Source organism: Semicossyphus pulcher, unplaced genomic scaffold (genome assembly GCF_022749685.1).
Source record: "Semicossyphus pulcher isolate SPU_LCO1_2020_fin unplaced genomic scaffold, fSemPul1.0.p SCAF_8, whole genome shotgun sequence".
NCBI lineage: Eukaryota > Metazoa > Chordata > Actinopteri > Labriformes > Labridae > Semicossyphus > Semicossyphus pulcher.
Genome location: NW_027211759.1, coordinates 27,259,199 through 27,282,542, shown reverse-complemented (window position 1 = coordinate 27,282,542; position 23,344 = coordinate 27,259,199). Strand labels below are relative to the sequence as shown.

The window sequence follows — 23,344 nt, the reverse complement described above, 5'->3', positions numbered from 1 at the left end:
ATTTGGGAAAATCGGAGCAGCGGCGCCTCAGAATATGATTCAGTTCCTTGCTTCGTGTATTTTTCAGCAGGTTTGGAGATAATCTGAAGGTGCACGCTGTAACTCATCCTCCCCATGTTCCGTCTATCCTCTACACATCAGGCCTCCAGCTGTGAGACCGTGTGGATCAGAGCTGTGAGGCTGAGCTGATGCAAAGTCATGCCAGGCTCACACATTCACACACCTGTTTGAGCAGCGTGTCCTCCTCTCAAACACTCTGTCCCGTGAGTCAGACGGCTCTGATCTTCGGTCTGTCCAAAAAGAGACGGAGCCAGAATAACAGTCGGAGCATAATGAAAGGCTGAGTCATGTATAGTGGCCTTTAATCACTGTTGTTCTGTGTCAGTGGTGTGGGTGTTTCCCAGAAATTAGCTTTGATTATTAAAATATGCTCTGGACCGTTCACTGCAAACAAACACAGCTTTTTAACTGTCAGTGTTTCTCCCTCAAATGAACGAGCATGCAGAACGATGCCTGCACACTGCTACTGCAGTTTCTTATCCTGTCTAAGAGTGGACATTTACTGCATGGATTACCAAATATCTGTCAAGCCCAGAGGATGTCAAGACAAGTGATACCCGGACTTGTAGAGACGTTCAGTCCAGTTGCAGCCGTGCCAGGAGTAAAGTGACAAGGATTAATGGTGCACCTTCATTAATCTATGATCGCAAAGGCTTCATCTCTGTTTAAAGATACGACTGGGCATGAGGTCTCCCCCGGGTTTAAGCTCGGGGTTAAGGCAAAGACGAGTTTTGAGCTTTGCTAGCTTCTCCAAAAAGTGACGAGACGACCCAAAGCTAGCTGACAGAGCACACATCAGGCACATGTACCCAGGCTCAGACTGGGAACAAAACTCGGCCCTGGCAATTTTCGTCTGGACCGGCCCCACTTGTCTTAATACGGACGATCCGACTCGAGGTAGAGACGGCGCGGGTCACAGATGATCCAGAGTCTGATCTACAAGCAGTTGAGCAGAATCTATAACAATGTGATCCAGCAGTGAGCAGTTTATAATCATGCAGCGCAGAAAGGACACCGAGAGTGAGTGAGTTCTCATACTCTGCCCCTGAGTCCATAGGGTCATGATCGCTCCTGTATTTCTGTGAACAACCTTTATAAAGAATAAAATACGTCTCCACAAGCTGTGACGGAGATGAGCTGGAGGTGATCCATGAGTAGTTTATCAAAGTTATCATGTGCTCGGGGAAGAGACAGATGTTAGGAGAGGAGATATGACACAGACCTGTGTGTGTTTTGATGCTCAATAACATTGTGATCTGTCCGTGTTTCTGCGCACAGTTAAAGTATAAACTTCGTCTCCACAGGCTGTCACATGTCCGTGTGCTGTGTAGTTCATATAATTCACTGATAACAGAGCTGTGGAGGAGCATCAGGCTTCATGATCAAACAAAGTTTCATATCACGTCATGTGATGTGAAGCCAGGGTTGCCAGGTCCGCGGTTTTCTAGCAGAGTTGGGCTACTTTTGAAGAGACCGGAGAGCAGACCGTTCCTGTTGTGCCATCCCAATTAGCACCTTGATGCGATGGTGCCTTTCTGAACCTCTGTCATGCAGCCTGAACTGCGGTGTCTTTTTGGAGGTTTTTTTGTGGCTGGCAAGTTTTTTTTCTCCCACAATTGATTCCCGTCATATTTCTGGTGGCCCGGCGGCCCATCTGGCATTTGCCAGAGTTGCCAGATTGCCAGTCCGAGCCTGCATGTGCCGCGGTGTTTTAAGACAACACAGGTACATAAAGAAAACTGGAGTTGGACACTTTCTTCCTCTCTGGTAAAGAGCGTCTAACTTCCTCCCCACGTCTCCAGCCCCTGCTCCAACACAACTAACACGCAGCAGACAGATCTCTCCTCTGAACTCAGAGACAAAATTGATACTTCAGTCAGACAGCAGACATCACACTTACTACTTACTAATATGTTTCTAATGCATTACTGCTGAACACGACTTCTGACCCCCTGAGACATTGTTTACGTTCACCTCCTCTCTTTGCATCCTCGTGCATGTGCGAGGAGACAAAGCTGGCTCCCTGCGATCACAACTGATCATTACATCAGTCTGTCATTAGTTAATCATCTCCTTTAAAGACTAATCAATGGGACAGAGCATGTGTGCCGAATAAAGATGATTCCCCAATTGATGAACACATTACTGCAAGGTACTACGTCTCCTGTGGGATCCAGGTACGCTGCAGCCAAAACAAACGCACAGAGAAAAGTCTGAGTGTTTTTATAAATAAAGAAGTTACAGCTGTCTGCGTCTTCTTACAGTGAGGCTGTTATTCTGTCTCTGGTCCACAGTCAGAGAGAAATGGGGGCGAAGCAGGAAGCAGCATGTGTTTGTAATAAAACATGTCATGACCAGAATATACATATACCTTCTCCTGTGGTAATCTGTACCACATGCTGCTGGTTCAGCCGGGGGTGAGCGAGCGCCGTAGGTTCGAGAGAAGGATCGAGAAGACGTCCGGGGCACAGTTAAAGGAAAGCTGCTCGGCTTCACGTACCTGATATAATGATTGAAACTCTAGCAGCGTCTTTTCTGACACATTTCTCATTGACTTCTTCTCACTTCACCCACTGCTACGCCCACTCTGCACTGCAGAATACAGTTACAGATCGTAGTTCGATCTGCAGCCGATCTGTCATGATTCAGACACGTGTGTCAGTCAGTGAGCTCGGCCCCACGGGCCCAACATGTCGGGATTGACAGAACTATTAGAGCGCTGCCAGACATGTAGGACGGGACAAGGTTACCTCAACTCAGCACTTACTCTCCATCAAGGCAGCGGAGGAAAATGGACTCATTATATCTGTGAGAATAAGAGAGCTGGAGGGAAACAGACTGGAGGAAATGAAGAAGCACGGTATGAGAAGAAAGAGAGTAAAGTGCAAAGACAGAGAAGAGGGACGACGGACAAATTCATTCACATCTTGTTTATTTAAATCATCCAGCTGCATTTTTAAGGTGACAAGCTCTGACTGAGGTAACTGCATTGTGGAAAGTAGAAAGAGGAATGGTGTATACGTTTGAATTTGACATGCAAAAAGGAGGAAATGCAATGACACACTCAGAGTCTGAAGGTCAGAGCTCGGAGCTCTCAGGGGAGGTAACGGGAGACGGGTCCACTGGAACAGAATCAGCAGAGCATCAGCAGAGCATCAGCAGAATCAGCGCCTCCTCGGATGCTGCTAAGCCTCAGTATGAGCCTTTTCTTCATGTCTTTCACAAGCAATAAAACACACATCACAGCGAAATCCAACCTTAAGCACAGCAAATCCTTCCACCGCTGATGTACTGTAAAAAGCAAGTCTCTGTAGATTCAATGCTTCCACACAAAATAGTCCCTGGTCACACGGCTGCCTGAGAGGATGTCCTCTGTGGTCATCTCAGAGGTTTACAGAAGAACGATCTTGTTGTGAGTATTTGGCAACCAAGTATTTAGATGTTATGACTTCAAGTCCACAGAAAGCTGCCATGCAGCTGTTAACTATAAGGCCACTTTTGGATGCCACTTTTTAAATTTTTTTTTTTTTTTTAACATTTTTTTCGGGGTAGGGTCGAGATGGCAGCAGGCTAATCAAGTTAGCCCAAACGTCCTCCTCCCCAATGACATTTTCAACAGATATATAATCCCTCCAGCGAGCTCTCGTCTACCCCGGGTCTCCTCCCAGTTGGACGTGTCTGGAAAACCTCCAAAGGGAGGCGCCCAGGAGGATCCTAATCAGATGCCCGAACCACCTCAACCGGCTCCTTTCGATGTAAAGGAGTAGCGGCTCTCCTCCGAGCTCCCTCTGGATATCTGAGCTCCTTACCATATCTCCATGTATGAGGACTTTTACCTTCATTTGATTCTTACTTCATTCCAATTTTTTCTACTTTTCCTGCAGAAAGTCTGAGGAAGGCATTCTTGCTCTTATCTTCTACGCTGTTCCCTCCATTGCAACAATATAAAACAAGTTCAGGCACATACAGGGGATTGCTGAAAGGCATTCTGGGAAAGAAACTAGTGAAAGATGTAGGCTGGCAGCGTGAGAGGAATATTTAGGTTGATATAAAAATGTCTCGCAGTTTAAAAAAACAACTTGTGTCACATTTAAGAGCCCACACTTCATCTGCCTCCGACCCCCCGAGCAGCTCGTAAAGATACAGTAATGACACCACGCAGCAGCAGCAGTCATCAGCCAGTATATCTCCATACATTCAAGGATAATTATGTCCTCCAGTGAAAGTATATGTTTACTCCACGGGCACGCTGGCATGTCAGCAGCAGAGCGTTTATTTTTGTCACATGTGTTTGTACAGCTGATGCTCCGTATTCTTTATGTGCAGAGAGGACACACGCATGAAGAGGTTCAGAGAGGACTGAAAGAATCCCGAACAAATCCCAGACATGTTTTAGCCCCACAGCTCAGCGTACTTTAGACACGGGTTAGCTGAAACTGCAGGAGAGCTGAACCCTGGCAGGTAAAGGGGCAAACGTCCTTCACCTCAGCTTATTCTATTTTTCGTTGAGAGTGAGAAGAAAAGATTGATAAAGCCCCTTTCACACACGCTCTGCACTCCTGAAAATGTCCCAACATTGTCCGGGTGGGAAGCATGTGTGAAAGCAAACGGACGACTTCTCCTGCCAGCCTCTTGTCGGGGTGAGCTGACGTGTGAAGCTGCAGGTAATAGTCAAGAACATTCACAGCTAGCGAGTGGGCGGGATGATGATGTTTAGACCATGTGACCGGTGTTAAACCAGAAGAGCGACACAAACAGGATGATTAAAAACATATGAGGTTTAAGAAGACGGATCGTTTGCCTGCAGACCGGAGAGAGGAAGAGATTCACAAGCTCCTGGCTGGGAACATTTCTGGGAGTTGTCAGGAGTGCATGTGTGAAAGGGGCTTAAAATGTAAAGATACAGTTAGCTTAGCTTAGCATAATGACTGGAACAGATAGAAACAGCTAGCATGACTCTCTGAAGAAAGCAATATCCAGCTACCAACATCTGTAAAGCCTGTCATACATGATCACCTGTTAGTTACCTGAGGTCTTCTCTGGTTATCTGTGACCTCACCGTGACAACAAGCATCCACAAACTGCACCCTGCCAACAAACAGTCCAGCACATCAGCCGTAAAGTGTTGTTTTTAATTGGACATATTTTTTATGAATGAAAAAGAAGCTTTAATGGAGCTGCTTGAGGGATTTTGCTTCTTTTGAACGATGCTAAACTAGCTGTTCTTCCCTCCAGTATTTATGCTAAGCTAAGCTAAAAGTCTCACAGCTTAGCTTGACATTTATACTCAAAAGTCTGTGGCTGTATATTTGAGCCTACTCTGAGGAGTTTTTTTTGGTTCTATCTCACACAGGCTCCGCCCTCTACTGGACTCTATAGGTACTCCTCTCCTCCAATCACGCGCATGTATTGTACCACTGAACTTTACATAAACCTGGCCGGCCGATCGGGCCTGCTTGAACATGTGTGTCTCTCACAGTATATAAGACAACACACACCGCTGTCTGCGATCTTCTTCTTTGAGGGCGAGCGGTGGTTTGCCCTGTTTTGGCGGTCGGGGTCCGCGTGGTTTGTTCAATGTTTCGTTGCGACAGGGCGTTCATGCATCGGCGCTGTGTGAGATAGAATGAAGGTTATGTATTATAGCCCTAGTTCTATAAGCACAGGCGGAGCCCTCTACCAAGGCACCCTGTCACTGCTGCATCGCTTGCTGAAGAGCGTGTAGGATAACAGACAGTGGTGTGTGCTGCATTCATACTGTGGGAGCCACACGTATGCACGTGAGCACGCCCTGATGGCCGACTACGTTTATGCAAAGTTTAGTCGGCGAATACGTGCGTGTGATACGAGAACTGTAGTAACCATAGAGTCCAGTAGAGAGCACCGCCTGTGCTTATAGAACTACGGTTATAATATCATAACCTTCGTTATGAACCACCCCAAATAATCCTGATTCCTCTTTATGATCTTCAAACCAGAACATCAGCTAGAAGATGGATTACATCAGTATATATATCCGCCTCTCTGCCAGAGTCAGATTCAATTAAGTGATCTGTGCAGAACGCCTTTGCTTATATCTTCTCTGACGAAGTTTCACAGTGTGCAGTGCGTACGACAGTTAAAAGAATGCAGGAGGAACATTTTTTACTGCGTACCAAGAGGTACAGCTTTGTCTAAACATCTCCATCCATTTTCAGAGAGTTCATCCGAGCTTATACATGTAAATTGTTGCTCTGGGCTGAAACAGTGAGAGCTCCTCTTCTCACAGCCGGGTGGACCGGCTCTGTGTGCGGCTGGACTGCTGCTCGATTCAGGGAAACGATGTCCTGATATGACAGCATCATCAGCTGAGGATTACGGCGCACACACAGAGGAGGCTCGCTGTCACTGCAGTGATGAACTTGTGTGCCGTGTTGCTGCTGGCAGGTCTGACTGTCTGCTTGGTGTTGCTGTGATTAAGCAACAACAGGTGAGATGATGCAGGAATAACTGGATTAGCAGGGAGTCGCCTGTGACTGGTGCTGGCTGAGAGACAGCACAGTGCTGAAACCTGCTTTTATGTGTTACGCCCCAAACTACGGTGGCCCTGTAGGGCGAACAACAGCCCACAAACTGACCCAAAGTTAACCACATGAAGCACCTAAAAACAGTCCAAACTCATGGACGAACAAAGAACCAAATCAGTAAATAAAGATGGACAAAAATAAAACACAACAGATCAGTGCCCACTTCAGAACCCTCTGACTTCAACAGAAGCTCTGAGTGGACATGCATCCATACTTTTTATTTACTCCATTTTCCCGTGACAACGAGTCATTTCAGTATCTTATTTATGTTGTTGTCAGATGATCATAACTCGTATCTCCAGAGCTGCAAAAGCACAAAACAATCATAGAAACAGGCGTAACTGACCTCATCAGTGTGGGCGACGGCAGCATGGCATGTCCTGCTCTGTACCATCACAGTGAGCAGCCTGCTGGTCGGTTTTCTACATCCACAGAAAATTATCACCTTCTCATGAGAAAACCAGCTTTGATATCTCGAGATAACGAGACAAATAAGTCGAAATCTCGAGACAAAAAACAGCTGAAATGACTCACGGGAAAACAGAGTAAATAAAATGTTTGGATGCATGTCCGCTCAGGGCTTCCGTCGTATTCTGATGGCAGAACTGGGCTGCGGTAGAAAAGTCCTAAAAATTACCCCCAGTCTCTTCCTAACCACTTTTTCCTGACCTCGATGGAAAACGTCACGAGGTCATGAAGAGGTGTGAAGAGGAGTCAAAAGGAGTGAGGAAAAGACGGCCGCGGAGCTCAGAGAATCCGACTGCACTCCCACTGGGCAGATGTGTGCCTTGAAGAGCATTCATCTATATTATCCTACAGCAGAGATACAAATACAGTTTGATTTATTGATTGATTGATTAATTGATTGGAGGTGGGAATTAAATAAAAAAGGAAAATAAGTGACCAAAGGGATTTATCCTCGTGAATCAGAAGTTTTATAGTTTAAAAATAACTGTCTGATCCAGTTAAGTTGGCATTTAAATCTACTATCAACTATCTTCTGTCATGTTGATGTGTGTTGTCATGACCGCCGAGAGGTGCGTCACTTAAAATGTTGCTGCCGCAAGGAATTGTGGGTCATTATTTTCTCCTCTCCTTTCGTAAAGGATGGTCCAGTGTTTCCTAAAGGAGATAATAAAGGAAACGGTGACGCTCCTTTCCTTATCATGGCTGACACTGAAACACTTCATTTCACTCAGTTAGGAACCTTTCTAACCAAAAAGCATGATTGGTCTGCAGCCCCAGGAGTTTTTGTGAGGTGCAGGTGCGAGCAGGTGCACCTTGCTGAGCAGTTACAACTGGAAGGACGAACAGAACAGGGAAAACATGCGGCCGTAATGATCAGAACTAACGAATTTGGTTCAAAGTTCATCGACTGTGAATCCAGAAGAACCTCGACGTGTCCTGACACGCAGCCTTCGATATCAGGTGTATCACTTTCATGGCGGTGACCCTTTCTGTGAGTCTTCTCAGCTTACATCAAAGTAAAAAGCGTGTTTACCAGTTTCTTCTTCTGAGTTTCCAGCCAGGCTGGCTCTTATTTAACGGGATCATTTCCCTCCAAACAACAATAGGAGTTCAGACAGCGCTGCAGACACTGATGCTTCACCTCACTAATCCACGTGCTGGCACTTGTTTGCCTGGAGTCTTTTTCCGGCTATAATAAGAAGGAGGCATCGCCTGTCTGGTGTCGTCTGTCACACAGCTTCTCTTATGGATTTTCCTGTTTTGATCCCTGCCATCTGTGCCTCTCCCTCTGCTTCATGAACAATTCCTCCACAGCCACCACTTCACTGGATTTGACTCCACAGTGCAGACTAATTGTTACTCTATTCTGGTCCTTGGTAAGTTCTTATTGTCAGCCTATAAACGATTTCAATTTGAAGGGAAACAAATGTCCAAAAGAGAAATAAAAAGCAGCCTTCTCTCGTTGGTAAAGTCACACAGGAACATAAATACAGACAATAAATAAGAAGCTAAACACGTCATGCAGAGAGGTTTAAAAGCAGGAACTGCTCACTTTCTTGGTCGATGTTGTTATGAAGTAAATCTCCTTTTAGGACGAGGTCAAGCAATTGCTTTAAGCTGCATCTTCAGCAGCGTTTAAAACTTCATACAATACAAATGGAGGTGCTTGAGCAAAGAGGAGGCTTCCAGGAGAGACCCATCATAGCCTCTATCGGCTGTTTATCAGCTGTCTCCTCTTCATCATCTGAAGTAAACTTACTCTCTGCCCCGTACCAGCCTCCATGTCACATCAGCATTCCTCACTCCACTCCCAAACCCACAATTAATACCAGATCTGCTCCGAGTGTGTGTGAGCCTGAGTGTGGTGCTGCTGTGTGAGGGTTTCCCCAGCACAGACATGTTCTACCTCACTCTCAGACATAATGGGGACTGGTCTCACTGGTACAGAGTGGTACGTCTGCAGCCATTCCTGTCTGCTGCCTCCCCTCAGCATGTGTGCACCAGGCACTGACCTCGCACTGCAACTCCGACAGTTGGATCGGGAACAAAAGAGACCTGCACTCCTTCACCCCTGTGAAGCCCTGCTAAAACAGCACGAAGCTGTCAAGCAGAAGAAACTGCTCCACACAACATACCATCAACGAGCGCCTGATTGGTTCTGGTTTGCACACATGACGCCGGGGGAAAGTGGGTTCTCATATGTGAATGTTAGGCGTAAGTGTCGGGTCAGCCGGCTCGTTTCTGCTGTTAGAACGTTAAAGCTTTAAAAGGAAAATAGTACAAATACCAGCACAGCTCACACTGTAATGGTCCACTGGTTTCCTGTGGATGTGCTAAAGTGCTGTAATTTACCACACAGTGGCGTGTGTACTTTGTGCTGCGGTACTGATAACCCAACATGTTTTGCAGGTAAGAAAAAGTAAGAGTGAAGAGAGAACAATGCCACAAAGCAGCATGCCCAGAGGTTCAAATTACCTCCAATTACACCCCAACAGGGTTAGATTTCACATGCTACTGGCAACAGCTCCACAAAGATGCAATTTGTGGCAGCATTGAATTTCTGCTGAGGCTGTCGTGGCAGAGAAGCGTCTTCACGACAGCTGCAGTAACACTGCCAAGAAAATATCAACTCTGTCTCACAGACACGATTCTTAAAAAAGTAAAAGTGCAGCACACTTAAAGTTTGATTAATATTGAAATGTATTTTAAAAATCCAGGTAAAGAAACTTGTTGCTTTGATCTCCTTTTCTCTCTGGTTTTGGTCTCCACCGACTACAAAAGGAAACATCCGGCCTCCGAGTACTCCGGCTTCCTCCCACAGTCCAAAGACATGCTCGTTGGGGTCACTGGTGACTCTGACCGTAGGTGTGAATGTGAGCGTGAAAGGTTGTCTGTCTCTCTGTGTCAGCCCTGTGATTGACTGGTGACCTGCCCAGGTTTAACCCCGCCTCTGGATGGATGGATGGATGGATGGTAGACAGTTGCTTTGGAGGCATGTGTAATTCTGAGCTACTAACTTGACCAGTTTTATTTATGTATTGTTAATTTAAGGTACCGAGAACACCTGAGGCGGAGTGATACAGACAGTAAAAAGTCCCAGTTCAGTTAGACTCTTATCAGCACATACTATTGGACAGGAGGCATCACCTCCTGTCCAATCAAATTACTTGATCAGAGCTGTTTTATAAAACAACTCATTACCATAAAGGATAAACTGGCCTGAAAGTAAAAGGTACATTATATTCCCTTTGCTTAATGAGTTTAGGGTGAAACTTCCCTTTAATCTGTCAAACACGCCGGCTCTGCCCTGACATGAAAGTCACCTCACACCTGAAATGTGATCAGAGACTCGTCCTCAGGGTGGTACACGTCCATGAGCACTGATATCATGTTCCCGTAGACATTTTCTGTCACATGCACGCGACGTAAAGGAAATCAAAGAATCTCTGAGTGTGATGGGAGTCATCAGAAATATCCCAGCATGCCGAGCAGGTTCCTGTTCTGACAGGAGACTACAACGGGAAACCCAGCACCCACCTGCGAATAACACTGAGTCAGACAGTGAGAGGAGCCTATGACATCTTCATGTATATGTGTGTGCGTGTGTGTTAGCGTGTGTGGGAGGTCGGCCATATGCTGGATGTGCTAATGCAGAACTGTGAGGTGCAGCAGGTGAGAACAGACATTAAAGCGTACGATTACTATGTGTGCTGAAATATCTATTCATGAAGCAGCAGAGAAGAAGACGGAGCTTCTATTGATTACTCTTAAAAACATGACTGAAGAAATACACTTAAACAGTTTGTTTGTATTGTGGAAACGTCCCGATACATGTGTAGTGATATTAGCACAGAAACACTCTACCCGGCCGCCCCCTCGCCTAAACCAAACAGTATTCTCTGCTGTGAGGTCGATGTGTGATAAAGTCCGGACAAAGTCAGGACCTGATTGTTTGGAAATTATCCAGAGGTCATGTGTGAAAGGGGCTTTATTCACATTTATACCGAGAGTTAGATGAGAAGAATGAACAGTTAGCTTAGCTTAGCAGCTATCAGTAACGTCCTGAAGTCTTGTCGCCTCTGCATGATTACCAAACAACCTGTGAAGACTCTGGGAGTCACTGCTCCTGGCTGAGAAAGTACCTAACCCCTCGTAAAACCACAAAGTGTTGGTTTTATATACTTTTGTGTGCAGACTAAACAAACAAGCTATGATGTCATAATAAGTTACCTTTTCATGCACTTGCAGGTGGATTTAGTTATGTTGGGGATGGCCAGGCAAGCTGTTTCCTGCTAAGCTAAGTTAGCTTTCAGATATGAGAGTGGCATCGGTCTAATTGTGTAATTTGGGGTGATAAAGCCTTTCCCAAAATATCAAACTGTTGCTTTAAACCATCTGCGGAAGAGAAAAAGCCCCTAAGATGTTTTGTTTCAACCAGAAAGAAGCTAAAAGGTTAAAAAAGAAAAGTTCCCGCCTTATTTAGTTTGTGACAGCACAAAAAGGAAATCTCTTTTGGTGGAGGAGATGCAATGACAGATATTCATAAAGGCTTCCCAACAAAGCCGGGTTAGTGTTAGCATAATATGGAAAAATCACCTCCATTACTCCCACTTGGCAGAGAGAGACGGAGAGGATGGATAGAGCGATACGGAGCTTCAATTTGGCAGCAGCAGCTCGGTTAAGGTCAACCCTCCCTCGGATCGACTGGCTGGCTGCGAAGACAACAAATGATGTGTCCCTGTCTCAGCCTTATCCGTCCCTGCAGATAGAGGGTATCTGGAGGGTTAGAGGTCCCGCTGGGTCGCAAGAAGAAATGTGGCAAAAGACGACAAATTCCACAATATGAAACCTGTCATCCTTTAATGGCCCAAACAGACGGTCAGTAAACCCGTCAGTCTTACTCCGACAATAACAGACTTTATCTGCACTTAGGGGCAGCAAACAGGCTGGAGCACAGCGCTGGCACACGTCACTTTAAGGTGACATGGCAGACTTAAAAGAGGCCGATAAAGAGGAGGAAACATCAGACAGCACAATACACACACACACACGTCTATGTCTTAAAAAAATTATCTGGAAGATTTTCATGTAAATAAATGTTAAGTCACTATCTGTCGCCGAATGAGGTAACACAATGGTGAACATCCTCAGTGATTTAGTGCATCCAACGTAAGAAGAACCTCCACACATATTCTTCTCTCTAATCTCAAACATGCAGGATGTTATTTAGATTACGGTGTGTGCCAGAGGGAGCAGCGCACCGCCTCCTGGGATCTCCTGTTGAAGCCGATGTAAACAAACAGAGACTGTCGTGATGCTCTGCAGGCAGAAGACACCAAGGTAGGAGTCTGAACGAGTCTGGATGAGGGAGTGTTTGGGATGAAGAGGTCAGGTGTCTTTATGTCAGAAGGAACTGAAGGTAAAATTGTACCTAGTTTTTTTGTCAGCTTGAAACACTGTCAGCTGCTCTGTCTTCTTCTCTCTCGTTGGCTGTTGCTGTCATGCTCGGAAGTTCTCAAATGTTTAATTAATTATTGGGGCGTCTCAGATGAGTCTACGAGTTGTTTGGTATGTTAACCATTGGATCTGTAAAACTCACATTAGCAGAAAATCTGGGCTGAACATCCGAACAGACCCAGGGCCAACACCAGATTTCTCCCCTGATCACTGGGAGGTGAACCGGGGATAAATCCGCCAAAAACTCCTGTAGCCTGAGCCCGGCATTAAATCAATAGTCCACTCGCTCCAGACGTTTTTCTTGCATCTCATCCTATTCATCATCCCAATGCAGCAGCGAACACTCAGCACACCTCTACAGCTGGAGCCTCAGTGCATGCAAAGAGGCCTGAGTGTACAGAGTGAATACTGACAGTCAGTACTGTGCAATATGTGTCTGATGTTATACTGCTTCTCTTTGATCTGCATATGTGCCCCGTGTGTCCAGATATATCATGACACTAAAAACGAGTGTGATCCTGAAGCCGTACCGTCATGCATCCATGTAAACACACTGTCCAACCAGTGTGCTTGAATAAAAGGTGTCACTGCACCTTTAAAACCAAAGCGGTACAGTAAAAAATAAAGTGCTCTCCTCATGATGCCGGGCTTCTGCTGGTGATTCATCAATACAGAACCTCTCTAAGTTTCTGCCTCTCTGTGTGCCTGTCTCTCTTTCTCTGCCTCTCTCTATAACTCACTTTTATTCACATCACTCTGCATAATGCATGACAGCACATAGGTCCCCCAGGGCCTCTCATTACGTAAACCTGTTGCAAGAGGAGCCACAGCAGCACTTTTACAACAGGGGCAAGCATGTTGGAGAGTGCTCTGTGATGTATTGCTGGATAAGCAGCAGTGACGTCTTAATACAATTACTCTTATTTTGAAAGCGCACATCAAATGTTATTTATTTTCACTTAGAAAGCTGAAGAGGAAACTACTACAGAGTCAGTGTGTACACCAAAATCAGCAGATGTACTCATGAATGAAAGAGCTGCTTCCTCTTTGGGTGAAAGAATAAAACTGACCTCTGCAGGGCATTTGTGTGTGTGTGTGTGTGTGTGTGTGTGTGTGTGTGTGTGTGTGTGTGTGTGTGTGTGTGTGTGTGTGTGTGAGAGAGACAGGGAGAGCCCCTTTCACTGAGAGCTCTCAGAGTGAGGCATGCAGCCCGAGGATGTCCGGCCTGCTTCATTTTGTGCACTAACAAAACCAGCACATACAGTAGAATAATGTGCAATATAACAGTGCACAGGAGACAAAAGAGAACCTCTCTCTCTCTCTCTCCCATCCTGACCCACTCAGTCTGTCATCAGCTGCCTGCAGCCTCTGCAGCTCCAGGCTCTCTGACAGCAGGAAGCACTGTGTAAGCTGCAGAAACGCTCCTTCACTAAGTTCTCAGACACTTAACAAGACAGACAGGGAGCTGTTGTGTTTAATCTCTCTCCATCTGGCACACAGGGACCTCGTTACCCTCATAGTGGTCATAATTGTGTCATTTATGGTGCATGTGCGACCTGTTTGGATCAGCATCATAAACCTGAATAAAGAAGCCTTCACCTGCTGATGCTGATGTAAATATCTGCTGTGAGATGAGAGGGGGCTCTACAGGTGACCAATTAAGGACTGAAAATGTGTGTGTCTGAGGTGGAGAAGGACCCTGTTGCAACGACTCACCGCTCGCATTCTTCCCACAGATCAGGTGTTGCCAGGGCAGCAGAGACCCCCATATCTCCGCGTCCCCGTTGACGGCCTGCTCCAGGGTCTCCACGGTGAACTTAGGGATCCCGTTGTCGCGCTCCAGCAGCGCACTGCGCAGAACCCGCGCGTACACCTCTCTGAACAGGCTCTCCATGCACGCTGCCAGGTAGATCGCCGCGTGCTCGTGGATCCTGACCGCCACCCTGCTGTCGACCATCCACCTGAAGAACTTGCCCACGTTGAAGATGAGTCCGCAGCGCAGCGACTTCCCGCGGCTGAACTTGTCCTCCTCCGTGCTCATGTTGTACAGGGACAAGGCACTGAGGGCCGCGCTGATGCAGCTCACCGACACGCTCCACGACAGGGCGATCTTTATGGCACTTTGGATCTCATATTTGGTGCATTTGGCATAGCGCAGACTCAGGCGCTGCGCCTCCTTGGCGACCCGGACCAGGGCCCGGCTGACCAGCACCGACAGCCTGAGCAGGACGTCCTGCGGGGGGGTCGGCAGGCTCATCTCCTCGTCCCTGCTCAGCGCGCTCGCCACTTCCCCGAGGCTCCACGGCACATCCTCAAGCTCGGGTAGTTTCGCGCACTGCCCGGTGCTCTCCAGGATCTCGGCGTCTTCGACCAGGACCGTGTTTACAGTGTCCAGACTGTTGTGTCGACTGTGCATCGAGTCGGTTAGATGCCAGTGATTCCCTCCATGTGCCTCCGAGCAGCACAGCGACGCACTGGAAGACCTGAAGGAGTCGGCGGCTCCACCATAACCCGAGTCTAGCGTCAAATCCTCCAGGGTCCTCGCTGCTGACTTGCTACTCCGTGCCATAACTGCACTTCATGCTGTAAGAGAGGGCTTTGAAAAGTAGAGGAAAATATTCAACACGCAGAAGCCTGGGTGCGCGCGCGCCTTGCACGAGCTCAGCTGACAGATATTATTCTGCTTTCAAGGGAAAGTCCATCCGAGGCTGTCGTATAAAGTTAAAGAGAAGTATCTCACACAGCACATCAGCAGTCACACAGAGCTGAGGCAGCGCAGTGCCTGACAGAGGGGGCGGGGCCTAAGGACCGAGAACAGCTGTCAGCCAATGAAAACTCGGCATGGAGCAGCAACGGGCTTTAATTGGATCGTCTCAGAGGATCAATATTTGGTATAATGCAGCTCATGATAGGGCTTATATATTTTCACATACACATGTTGCGTCCTGATGTTTATGTTGACCCTCTCTGAGGCTTTCACAGAGCTCGAGTCAGTCTGAGACTGTATGTTGTGTATTGAAGTTATATGCAAACAATGTTTAAAAGATCATTCTAGTCGTTCCAGTAATTTAAGTGTGCATAAAAAAGTGATGTAAACAGTGAACACAACGTTTGTTTGACTGTCTACAGCCTCCTTGTGGGAAAACTGAACTTGTCTAAACTTTGGAGTAACTGCAGACATCCTGTGAAATGTTACAAAGACACATTAAATCATACATGCAGAAGTGTCTGCTTATATAGAAGCATGTTTAGGGGACCAGTTCCCCAGAGGATCAGGCTTTCCAGATATTTTCTGAGGGCCGATGATGGTAACATGACTCGAGAGCATTAATAATAGATTGCATGAATAATGTATCCCTCTCTGGTCCTCTGCAGGAGAACACGCTGAAAAGGTCTGCATTACTCTCAAGGTCGTTTGCTGGGATCATTAACAGGGTCTAAACTAGACATCTGTTTTTTAGCTTGGCTCTGAATCTGCATGAACTCTGGTCCACCTTAAATTCATGGCCTGACTGATACAAGCAGAAGTAACATTTAAAGATGGTACAAGTCTTAGTAAACGGCACAGGTGAAGTTTTCTTTTTAAGTTAAATGTTCTGGAAATAAAAGCAGTCATGAAAATATCCGTTCGGTGCAAATAGCTCTCATACTTCAAGGTCCAGAATAAAAGTGGTTGAGAAAAAACTGGAGGTAAAAATAAAAATGATCCATAAGCTGGAGATTGCTCAGAGATCTGTGTGACTGTAGCTGCTCTACACCTGAGCTGCAGTGAGACGGGAGCTCCTGCATCGGGCAGCAGGATGGAGGTATCTCTGGAGCAACAGTGAACCCTGCTGCTCTGCAGTCAAACTTCACTTTTTTTCTCTATGATGTGTATCTCAATCATATTGATGATTTCATTTAATTTACCTGCCTCAGTTTCAGGGTCCCATTTTTTTGCAAGACGGTCACGTGTACTGTCATGGCTTAGAGAGACATCTGAAGGGAACAGAGAAATCCTTATTAGCAACATCTCTGCGTCTGCTGCTGTGAAAAAGCCCTTTGTCTTAATATGTAACAAGCTTGTGATGCATTTGAATATTGTAGATTTCCCATAGAAACAGATGTAAATAAAACAAACACGGGATGTGCGGAAGAAAAAGGTTTGTCAGAGCAGCCCTAAAGAGCTCTTCAGTGTTTAAAGAAGGTCTAAGACAGGTCTGTCTCCTTCTCACTGTTGTTTTTATCAGTTAAATCACCTGTGAAAATAAGCATGTCTTTATTAATAATTGTGTGTCCAACATACAGATCAGATATACACACATTTTACAGTTTTCTACCTCACATACAGAAACCAAATCTCCCTATAAGAACTACCCACCCCTAACACAAGCCCTCCCAGTTCCAGCACAGTGCAGACTTAAATCAGACACAGTGAGATAAATAATACACAACAAAAAAATGAAATAAAGAAAAGAGCAGACAAAAAAGCTTTGTCTGAATAATTAGCCATCATTCCTCGGTCTAGGAAGTGCCGTCCAGAATATATCAGATATTTTAGGTCCCACGTAGTCGAGGAACGGCGTCCACATGTGATAAAATGTGCACATTGTGCTTTTAGACCAGTATGTCACATACTCCATAGAAGGTTAAATATAACATTATAACATTATACCATTATACCGAGACTGTTGGAGGCTTCTTTGAAATCCATTTCAATCATATACTCTTATGTGCAGCGTTAGCATATTCAGCTGTTTCTGTCTGTGACCCTCCTTGACCTGTGGGCGTGGCATCCTAACAGAAGGCAAACTGGATCACAACACAACTCTTTGTTAAAAACTAGACTCAGTTTTGCAACTACTTTTCCCCAAAAACCCTGAATATGTGCACATGCTCATACCATGTGTATGAAGCTACCATCCTCCTTATTTTATTTATTTTTTAAATATTTTTTCCTTTATTATACATGACAGCTGAAGAGAGACAGGAAGTGTGGGGAGGAGAGCGTGGGGGAAGACATGCACCAAATGGATCGGCAGACCGGGAGTCGAGCCTGCGATCAGCGCGTCGAGGACTGTAGCCTCTAGACGTGGGGCACCTGCTCTACCAACTGACACAAACTGTTGGACAGCTGATATCTGAAGGCAGTGCAGCCACCTGAACTGTAACTCCTTTGCTCGATTACCGATATATTATTAGCGTGCTGCCATATACTAGTCTGTCTCTGCCTCAAGATCATGAGCCCATGTCTGTAAAACTACATTGTCTGCTTTGCTGGACTTATAAAGAGCTTGATAACATCGACCACCTGTACGTTTATTGCTACGTGCTTTAAAGATGCAGTAAGTAACATTATTAAAACTAACTTTTTATCATATTTGCTCATATTTGCTGTGAGCTTTGCAGCTGACACCGAGCCTGGAGATGAGACTCCATACAGCCTGAACATCCCCATCAGAAGAGAGGAGGCAGAGCCAGAGAGAGCTGACCCAGCTGGAGCTACATCAGCAGGAGCAGCAGGCAGGAGCCAGAGAGGAAACCTTTGACCTTTTGGCTCTGTCGACTGTTCGGGAGACAGACGTAAATCCCCAGAAAAAAAGACATTAAGCCCAAGCATCACCTGCTTTGGTTGGATGCAGAAACACTTTTGGGTTTTGTTATCTGTATTGTCTTGTTGTTTTCTGTATTTATGTTAAAATAAAATGTCTGTTTAAATGTATTGATAAAGTCTAGGTCTTCTCTCATCTGGCAGGTGGATGTTAAGGTCAAATTAACCTCAGCTTTTGGGTCTGTGGTCTTCATGCCTGAAGTGTTTATGGCCATATTGCAGAGCTAACCGGCTGTTAGCATGCTAGCGCAATGGTGACTGGCGGTTAGCATGCTAGCACAAAGGTTACCGTGATGCTGTCGGTGTTAGCTCGGCAGGGTGGGCGTGAGAGTGAGCTTCTGGTGATGAAGAGCCCAGGAGGAGGGGCCCAGTTTGAATGTGTTGTTGACAAAATGCAAGAACAAATCCTCCTTATCATAGCTTTAAAGAGCAAGTGTTCAGTTGGGGTTAATTCCAAATTAAATTTACGCCCATTTGGCATTTTGAATAAAACTTCTTGTTTGTAAGAACCTAAAAAAATGTGTTCGGGGTAATTTATATTTCAGCCTTAGTTGATCAAATGACATCATTGCATCCCCTTCAACAAGCCTTTTAAAACTGTAATGTAACCTGCATCTTCCCACAGATAAAACCCGCCAGCTGACAATACTTGAGGGAAATCTGCGTTCGTCTGTGTTGGAGTAATTGGTGATAAGACATCAGTTCTCTTTTCCCATTTCTTAATCACATCCCAGGCCTTAAGTGTAGATGATTGATCACATTAATTAATCTTGCTGATTTATCAACAGCTCTATCCTTAAAGAGGAGACAAAGCTGTGATGTACAGCACCGAAAAACTTGGAGAATCATTTTATGTAAAAGAAAGTTAATTTAAGTTATAAAACTGACCTTGAAGGTCTTTTATGGTCCCCAACGATCACAATTTCATGTCTTTGTTGGGTGGAAATGAGCCTTTCCGGTTGAGAGACTTCTTTAATCAAACCTTATTAAAAAGGAGCAGCATGTCAGAGGGAGCACGGCTCAGACCAGCTGATTAAAACAGGTGACTTTGGGTCCTTTTTCTGATCAGGAGTCTGAGAATAAACCAGGTGATCTGTTTCTAAAGCATGCTAAGGATGATAATGGGAAAGATTTCCATAAAAGTTGCCACAGATGTTCTTGGTTCTTAAAGGTAAATCAGACTTATGTAATCTTCTTTTCCTCTGGTGCCACCAGCAGCGTTGTCCAGTGGAATCTCTTCCCTTCCTCTGGTCTGACAGGCACACATGTTTCTACATTAATGTCTCCAGAAGATGTACGCCAACATGAGGTTGTGGCTTTGAGTGAAATGTCTGCGGCTATTGATCATAATCACAAGGTCAGCCATCTTCCTCTGACACTTGAATGCTGACACGATGTACTGCTGTCTTCCAGGTTGTAAGTTGTATAAATTAAGGCTATCTAACAGGTGTTATCATTTCACTACTTCCTGATTAATGATCAACTGAAAAAACAACTGATAGGGATATTCTGAAGTGTCATAGTTCAAAGAAAAAACACACATTTGACAACAGCAACGGTTAGCATTCAGACACTTCCTAGCTAATATAACCATCAGCTTGAAAGTGACTGAATACCAAAAGTACCATTTGAAAATGTTACTATATTTATCGACTGTGTAAAATATACATTATATATTATATAACTCTTTAGCTAATATCAGGCAACAACTAGGGTTAGCATTCAGACACATCGTAGCTTATATAACCGTCAGCTTGAAAGTGGCTGAAAGTAGCAAAATATAGACTTTATAGCTCCTAAGCTAACATCAGGCAAGAGCTAAAGTTAGTATCTAAGCACATGCTTTACCTATCTTGTTGTACAACGAATTTCAAAGGTAACGTTAGCATTCAGCCACTTCCGAGCTAACAGTAATATAAGCTAGTAAGTGGCAGAATGCTAACAGTAGCTGTTGTCTAATTGTAGCTCTGACAGTAGCTAATGGGTAATAAAATGTGTTGTTTTAACTTGAAATATGGCCTGATGTTTCTGCAGAATTTCTCTATCAATTGTCTTTCAGTCATGATCAATAAACAAGCAGTAAAATTATATGATTCACTCTGTCTATAAGACTTACAACCATGAACACAACAGTATGAAACTACATCAGAATCTGAGCTTCCCACCCTGAGCGTGGTGTCAAACAAAGACAGCCGTCTTGCGATATGGTGAACTGGATGGATTGCTATAACATCTGGTGTAGACATTCATGTCACAGCTCAGGAGGAGTTATATTTGCTCTGTGCATCTCTATCAGGGCTGTAGCACCATCATTAGAACTTTCAATGTGTCCCGTATTCTGGTTTATTCAGGAAAAATGATGCAAACACTGAATGAGATTTCAATAAGCTTCGGTTGTACTTTGTGTTTATATTTAATTATATTAGCATACAAACACTATAGGGAATAAATAGTCCATGTGTGTTACCTGCTAACACCAGCAAATGGCAAACATGGCTCCATCTCTACGTCGTGTTTTGTATTACAACACAATCTGCTTAATTATTATGAATTTGTATTAACATATCTTTAAAAACATAAAACATGGACTTCATTTTAGAAACATAGTGCAACTGTTTTTTCAACTTACTTAAGATATTGACCATAACGTGTTTGTATGTCATTTGTCCTGTGGCATTCCCAACGCAAATAAAAAACATATAAGAAAAATTAGATAAAACAAAACACAACTAAAAAGCCTCAAAGGGCTAAAAAGTGAGAAACTTTAAATTAAGTAGAAAAAGCAAACAATGCAAACGGGCTGAATGTAAAATAATGCCAGGAAAGGGATATTAAGGCCGTTCAAACACAACTGCTGGTTCAGACTGCCATCTAGTGTCCACTTGCAGAGCTACATCCCAGAAGTTGGACTCCTATTATTGAAGAACTTATTAGCTCAGGTCACAATAAAACTCAACTGTTGTGCAGCAAAATTAACATCAACACAGCACATTTGAATTGTTTTAAGCCCCAAGAAGCAGTATGCTGTGTTTCAAATTCACACCCACAATCATTTACTCTGTGAGAGAGGGACATGTGGTCACTGCAGGACACTGAGGCAGCTTCTGAAGCAGCTAGAGAGGACTCTGTGGGTCTGAAACCTACTTGAAAGTAATCTCATGAGGGTATCAGGAGTTGCTACACAACATCTACAGTACATACTTTAATGCCTCTCAGTAAGATTTTCTGTTTACTGTTAGACTCCTGTTCCTGAATCACTGGGCAGATGTTTGAAGCAAAGCTGCTTCCCATTAGTATTTTCTAGATGAGTAGCATACAACAGAAAGAAATAGTCAGGTGTAATTTTCTGAACAAGTTAAAAGCCTGTACACTTAGGTCTAGATACATGTAATTTCTATTATAGTAAATGTACTGTGTAGCTCCACAGGCCTGAGTCTCTGGTATTATAATATTATTTGACATCCTGCTGCAGGCTGGTACAGGATGTTCATCTTGTTTCATCACAGTGCTGTATCTCTTACACAGCATTTACGAGTGATTACAAGAAGCCACGAGACGAGGATTTGTGGCATAAAAGGCGTGATGCCTATTAGCAAATCATTCGAATGTAATTAGATCAAAAATGCAGCAATTATAGCAAATAAAGCATTTTATTATGATTGATTATGGCATGATTTGTCTTGCTGAATGATTATAATGTCATTTATAGGGAAAGTCCAACCCACATTGGGAATCTCATACAATCTGCCAAGTTTAGCTTAAATTTCTTAATTTTGACATAATTTGACAAACGTCCCGCTGAACAGCAGAGAGATAGTAAATGACATAACAAATTCGGACTACAACAGACACCCCTAGGAGACAATGAAAGCAGCCATCCTGAATTTTTTTTTTTTAAACACTTTTATTGAAAAATGTATACGTTACAGATTAAGTTACATTTGTTTACAGTTTACAATCAAGTACAATACATAAATAGAAAAAAAACATACAGTCAATCATAAAAAAGGGATCTGCCCTTTTTTATGTGCGAATAACAATCCATGTTCCTTAAAAGTTCAGAATGTGCCAGGGGAGGTGCTGAGTCTTATCCAGAGATCTCCTCCTCCAGAGGTCTGTAAAGAGTTGTTTTACGAGAGTATCAGAGTCAACAAAGTCTGTTGTATGGTGGTCACACATCTTGTTTTCCATAAATGATGACAAACAGCACTTATGATGGTTTGGAAAAGTTCTCTTTGTTTGGTAGGGAATTTTTCCTCCGACAGCCCATACATAATCAAATACATAAGATACTTTAAACAACAACCATATACTTTCTAGTTTTGTCCAGACTTCCTGTGATCTGTAGCACTCGATGAGAAGGTGTTCTTGAGTTTCATTGTCGCAGTGAATCATTGGAAAATTTTTTGTCGTGACTCCAAGATACAACAGCTCTCACAGGAAGTCTGCCAACAGAAATAAGCCAGCAAACATCTCAAATGCTCTCTGATAAGTTTTTATTTTAAAAAAATGTTATCACCTCAGTATAATTATTATTAGTTATATTATAATAATCTATAAATCCCCCCATGTTCACTGTTCCATGCAAAGTGTTTGTTTAATTTAAAGTGTAAGCGCAATATTCATATAAAACTCCTTTAAAATAGCCATAATATACTATCCTTTTTTTTTTTTAAATCAGGGATATGTAGTCTGAGTTTGTTGAATGTGTCCAAAAATAATTACTACAGCTCGCTACAATGTCTTTTAAATGTCTAATTTAATTTTATCGTCTAATAGTAATTTTCAAAATTTAATTAACTTCGATCGAGCACCATCACAATGCATGGAAAGCCTACATATAAACTTTTAGATCATTTATTTATTCTTTATGTAATTTACCGTAGGTCACATTGGTAACATGTTATCGCTGCTTTGTGTGGGCGGGGTTAGCTGTGTCCAGACACTGTATGGAAATGTCTAAGCAAACGCACACTGTAGTGAGAGCGGGGCGCTCTTTGTAATAAATCGAGCGCGCCTTTTTGGAGTCAAACCACGCCGTCCTGCATGTGTTCATCCGGGTACTTCAGAGTGTACACATAACTCCATCCAACGCCTCCTATTAGCTGCTTTTATCAGATACATTTCGGCTCTCTTTGACCTTTTTCTCTCTCTAACTGAATCATAGTTGAAAGTGTTGACAAAATAAGGCAGACTGTAAATG

At 44.1% G+C, this 23,344-nt stretch overlaps 1 protein-coding gene across 2 annotated transcripts in view; it reads right to left on the bottom strand.

Annotated features, from left to right (window-relative positions):
• The window catches only part of btbd11b (BTB (POZ) domain containing 11b), an 80,175-nt gene extending 65,055 nt beyond the window's left edge, over nucleotides 1-15,120 (bottom strand). For both annotated transcript variants that reach the window (XM_069686987.1, XM_069686989.1), the window contains exon 1: nucleotides 14,268-15,120. In XM_069686987.1, coding sequence (XP_069543088.1) covers nucleotides 14,268-15,120 — 853 coding nt within the window. The remainder of the gene's footprint in view (nucleotides 1-14,267) is intronic.
• Nucleotides 15,121-23,344: the final 8,224 nt, after the last annotated feature.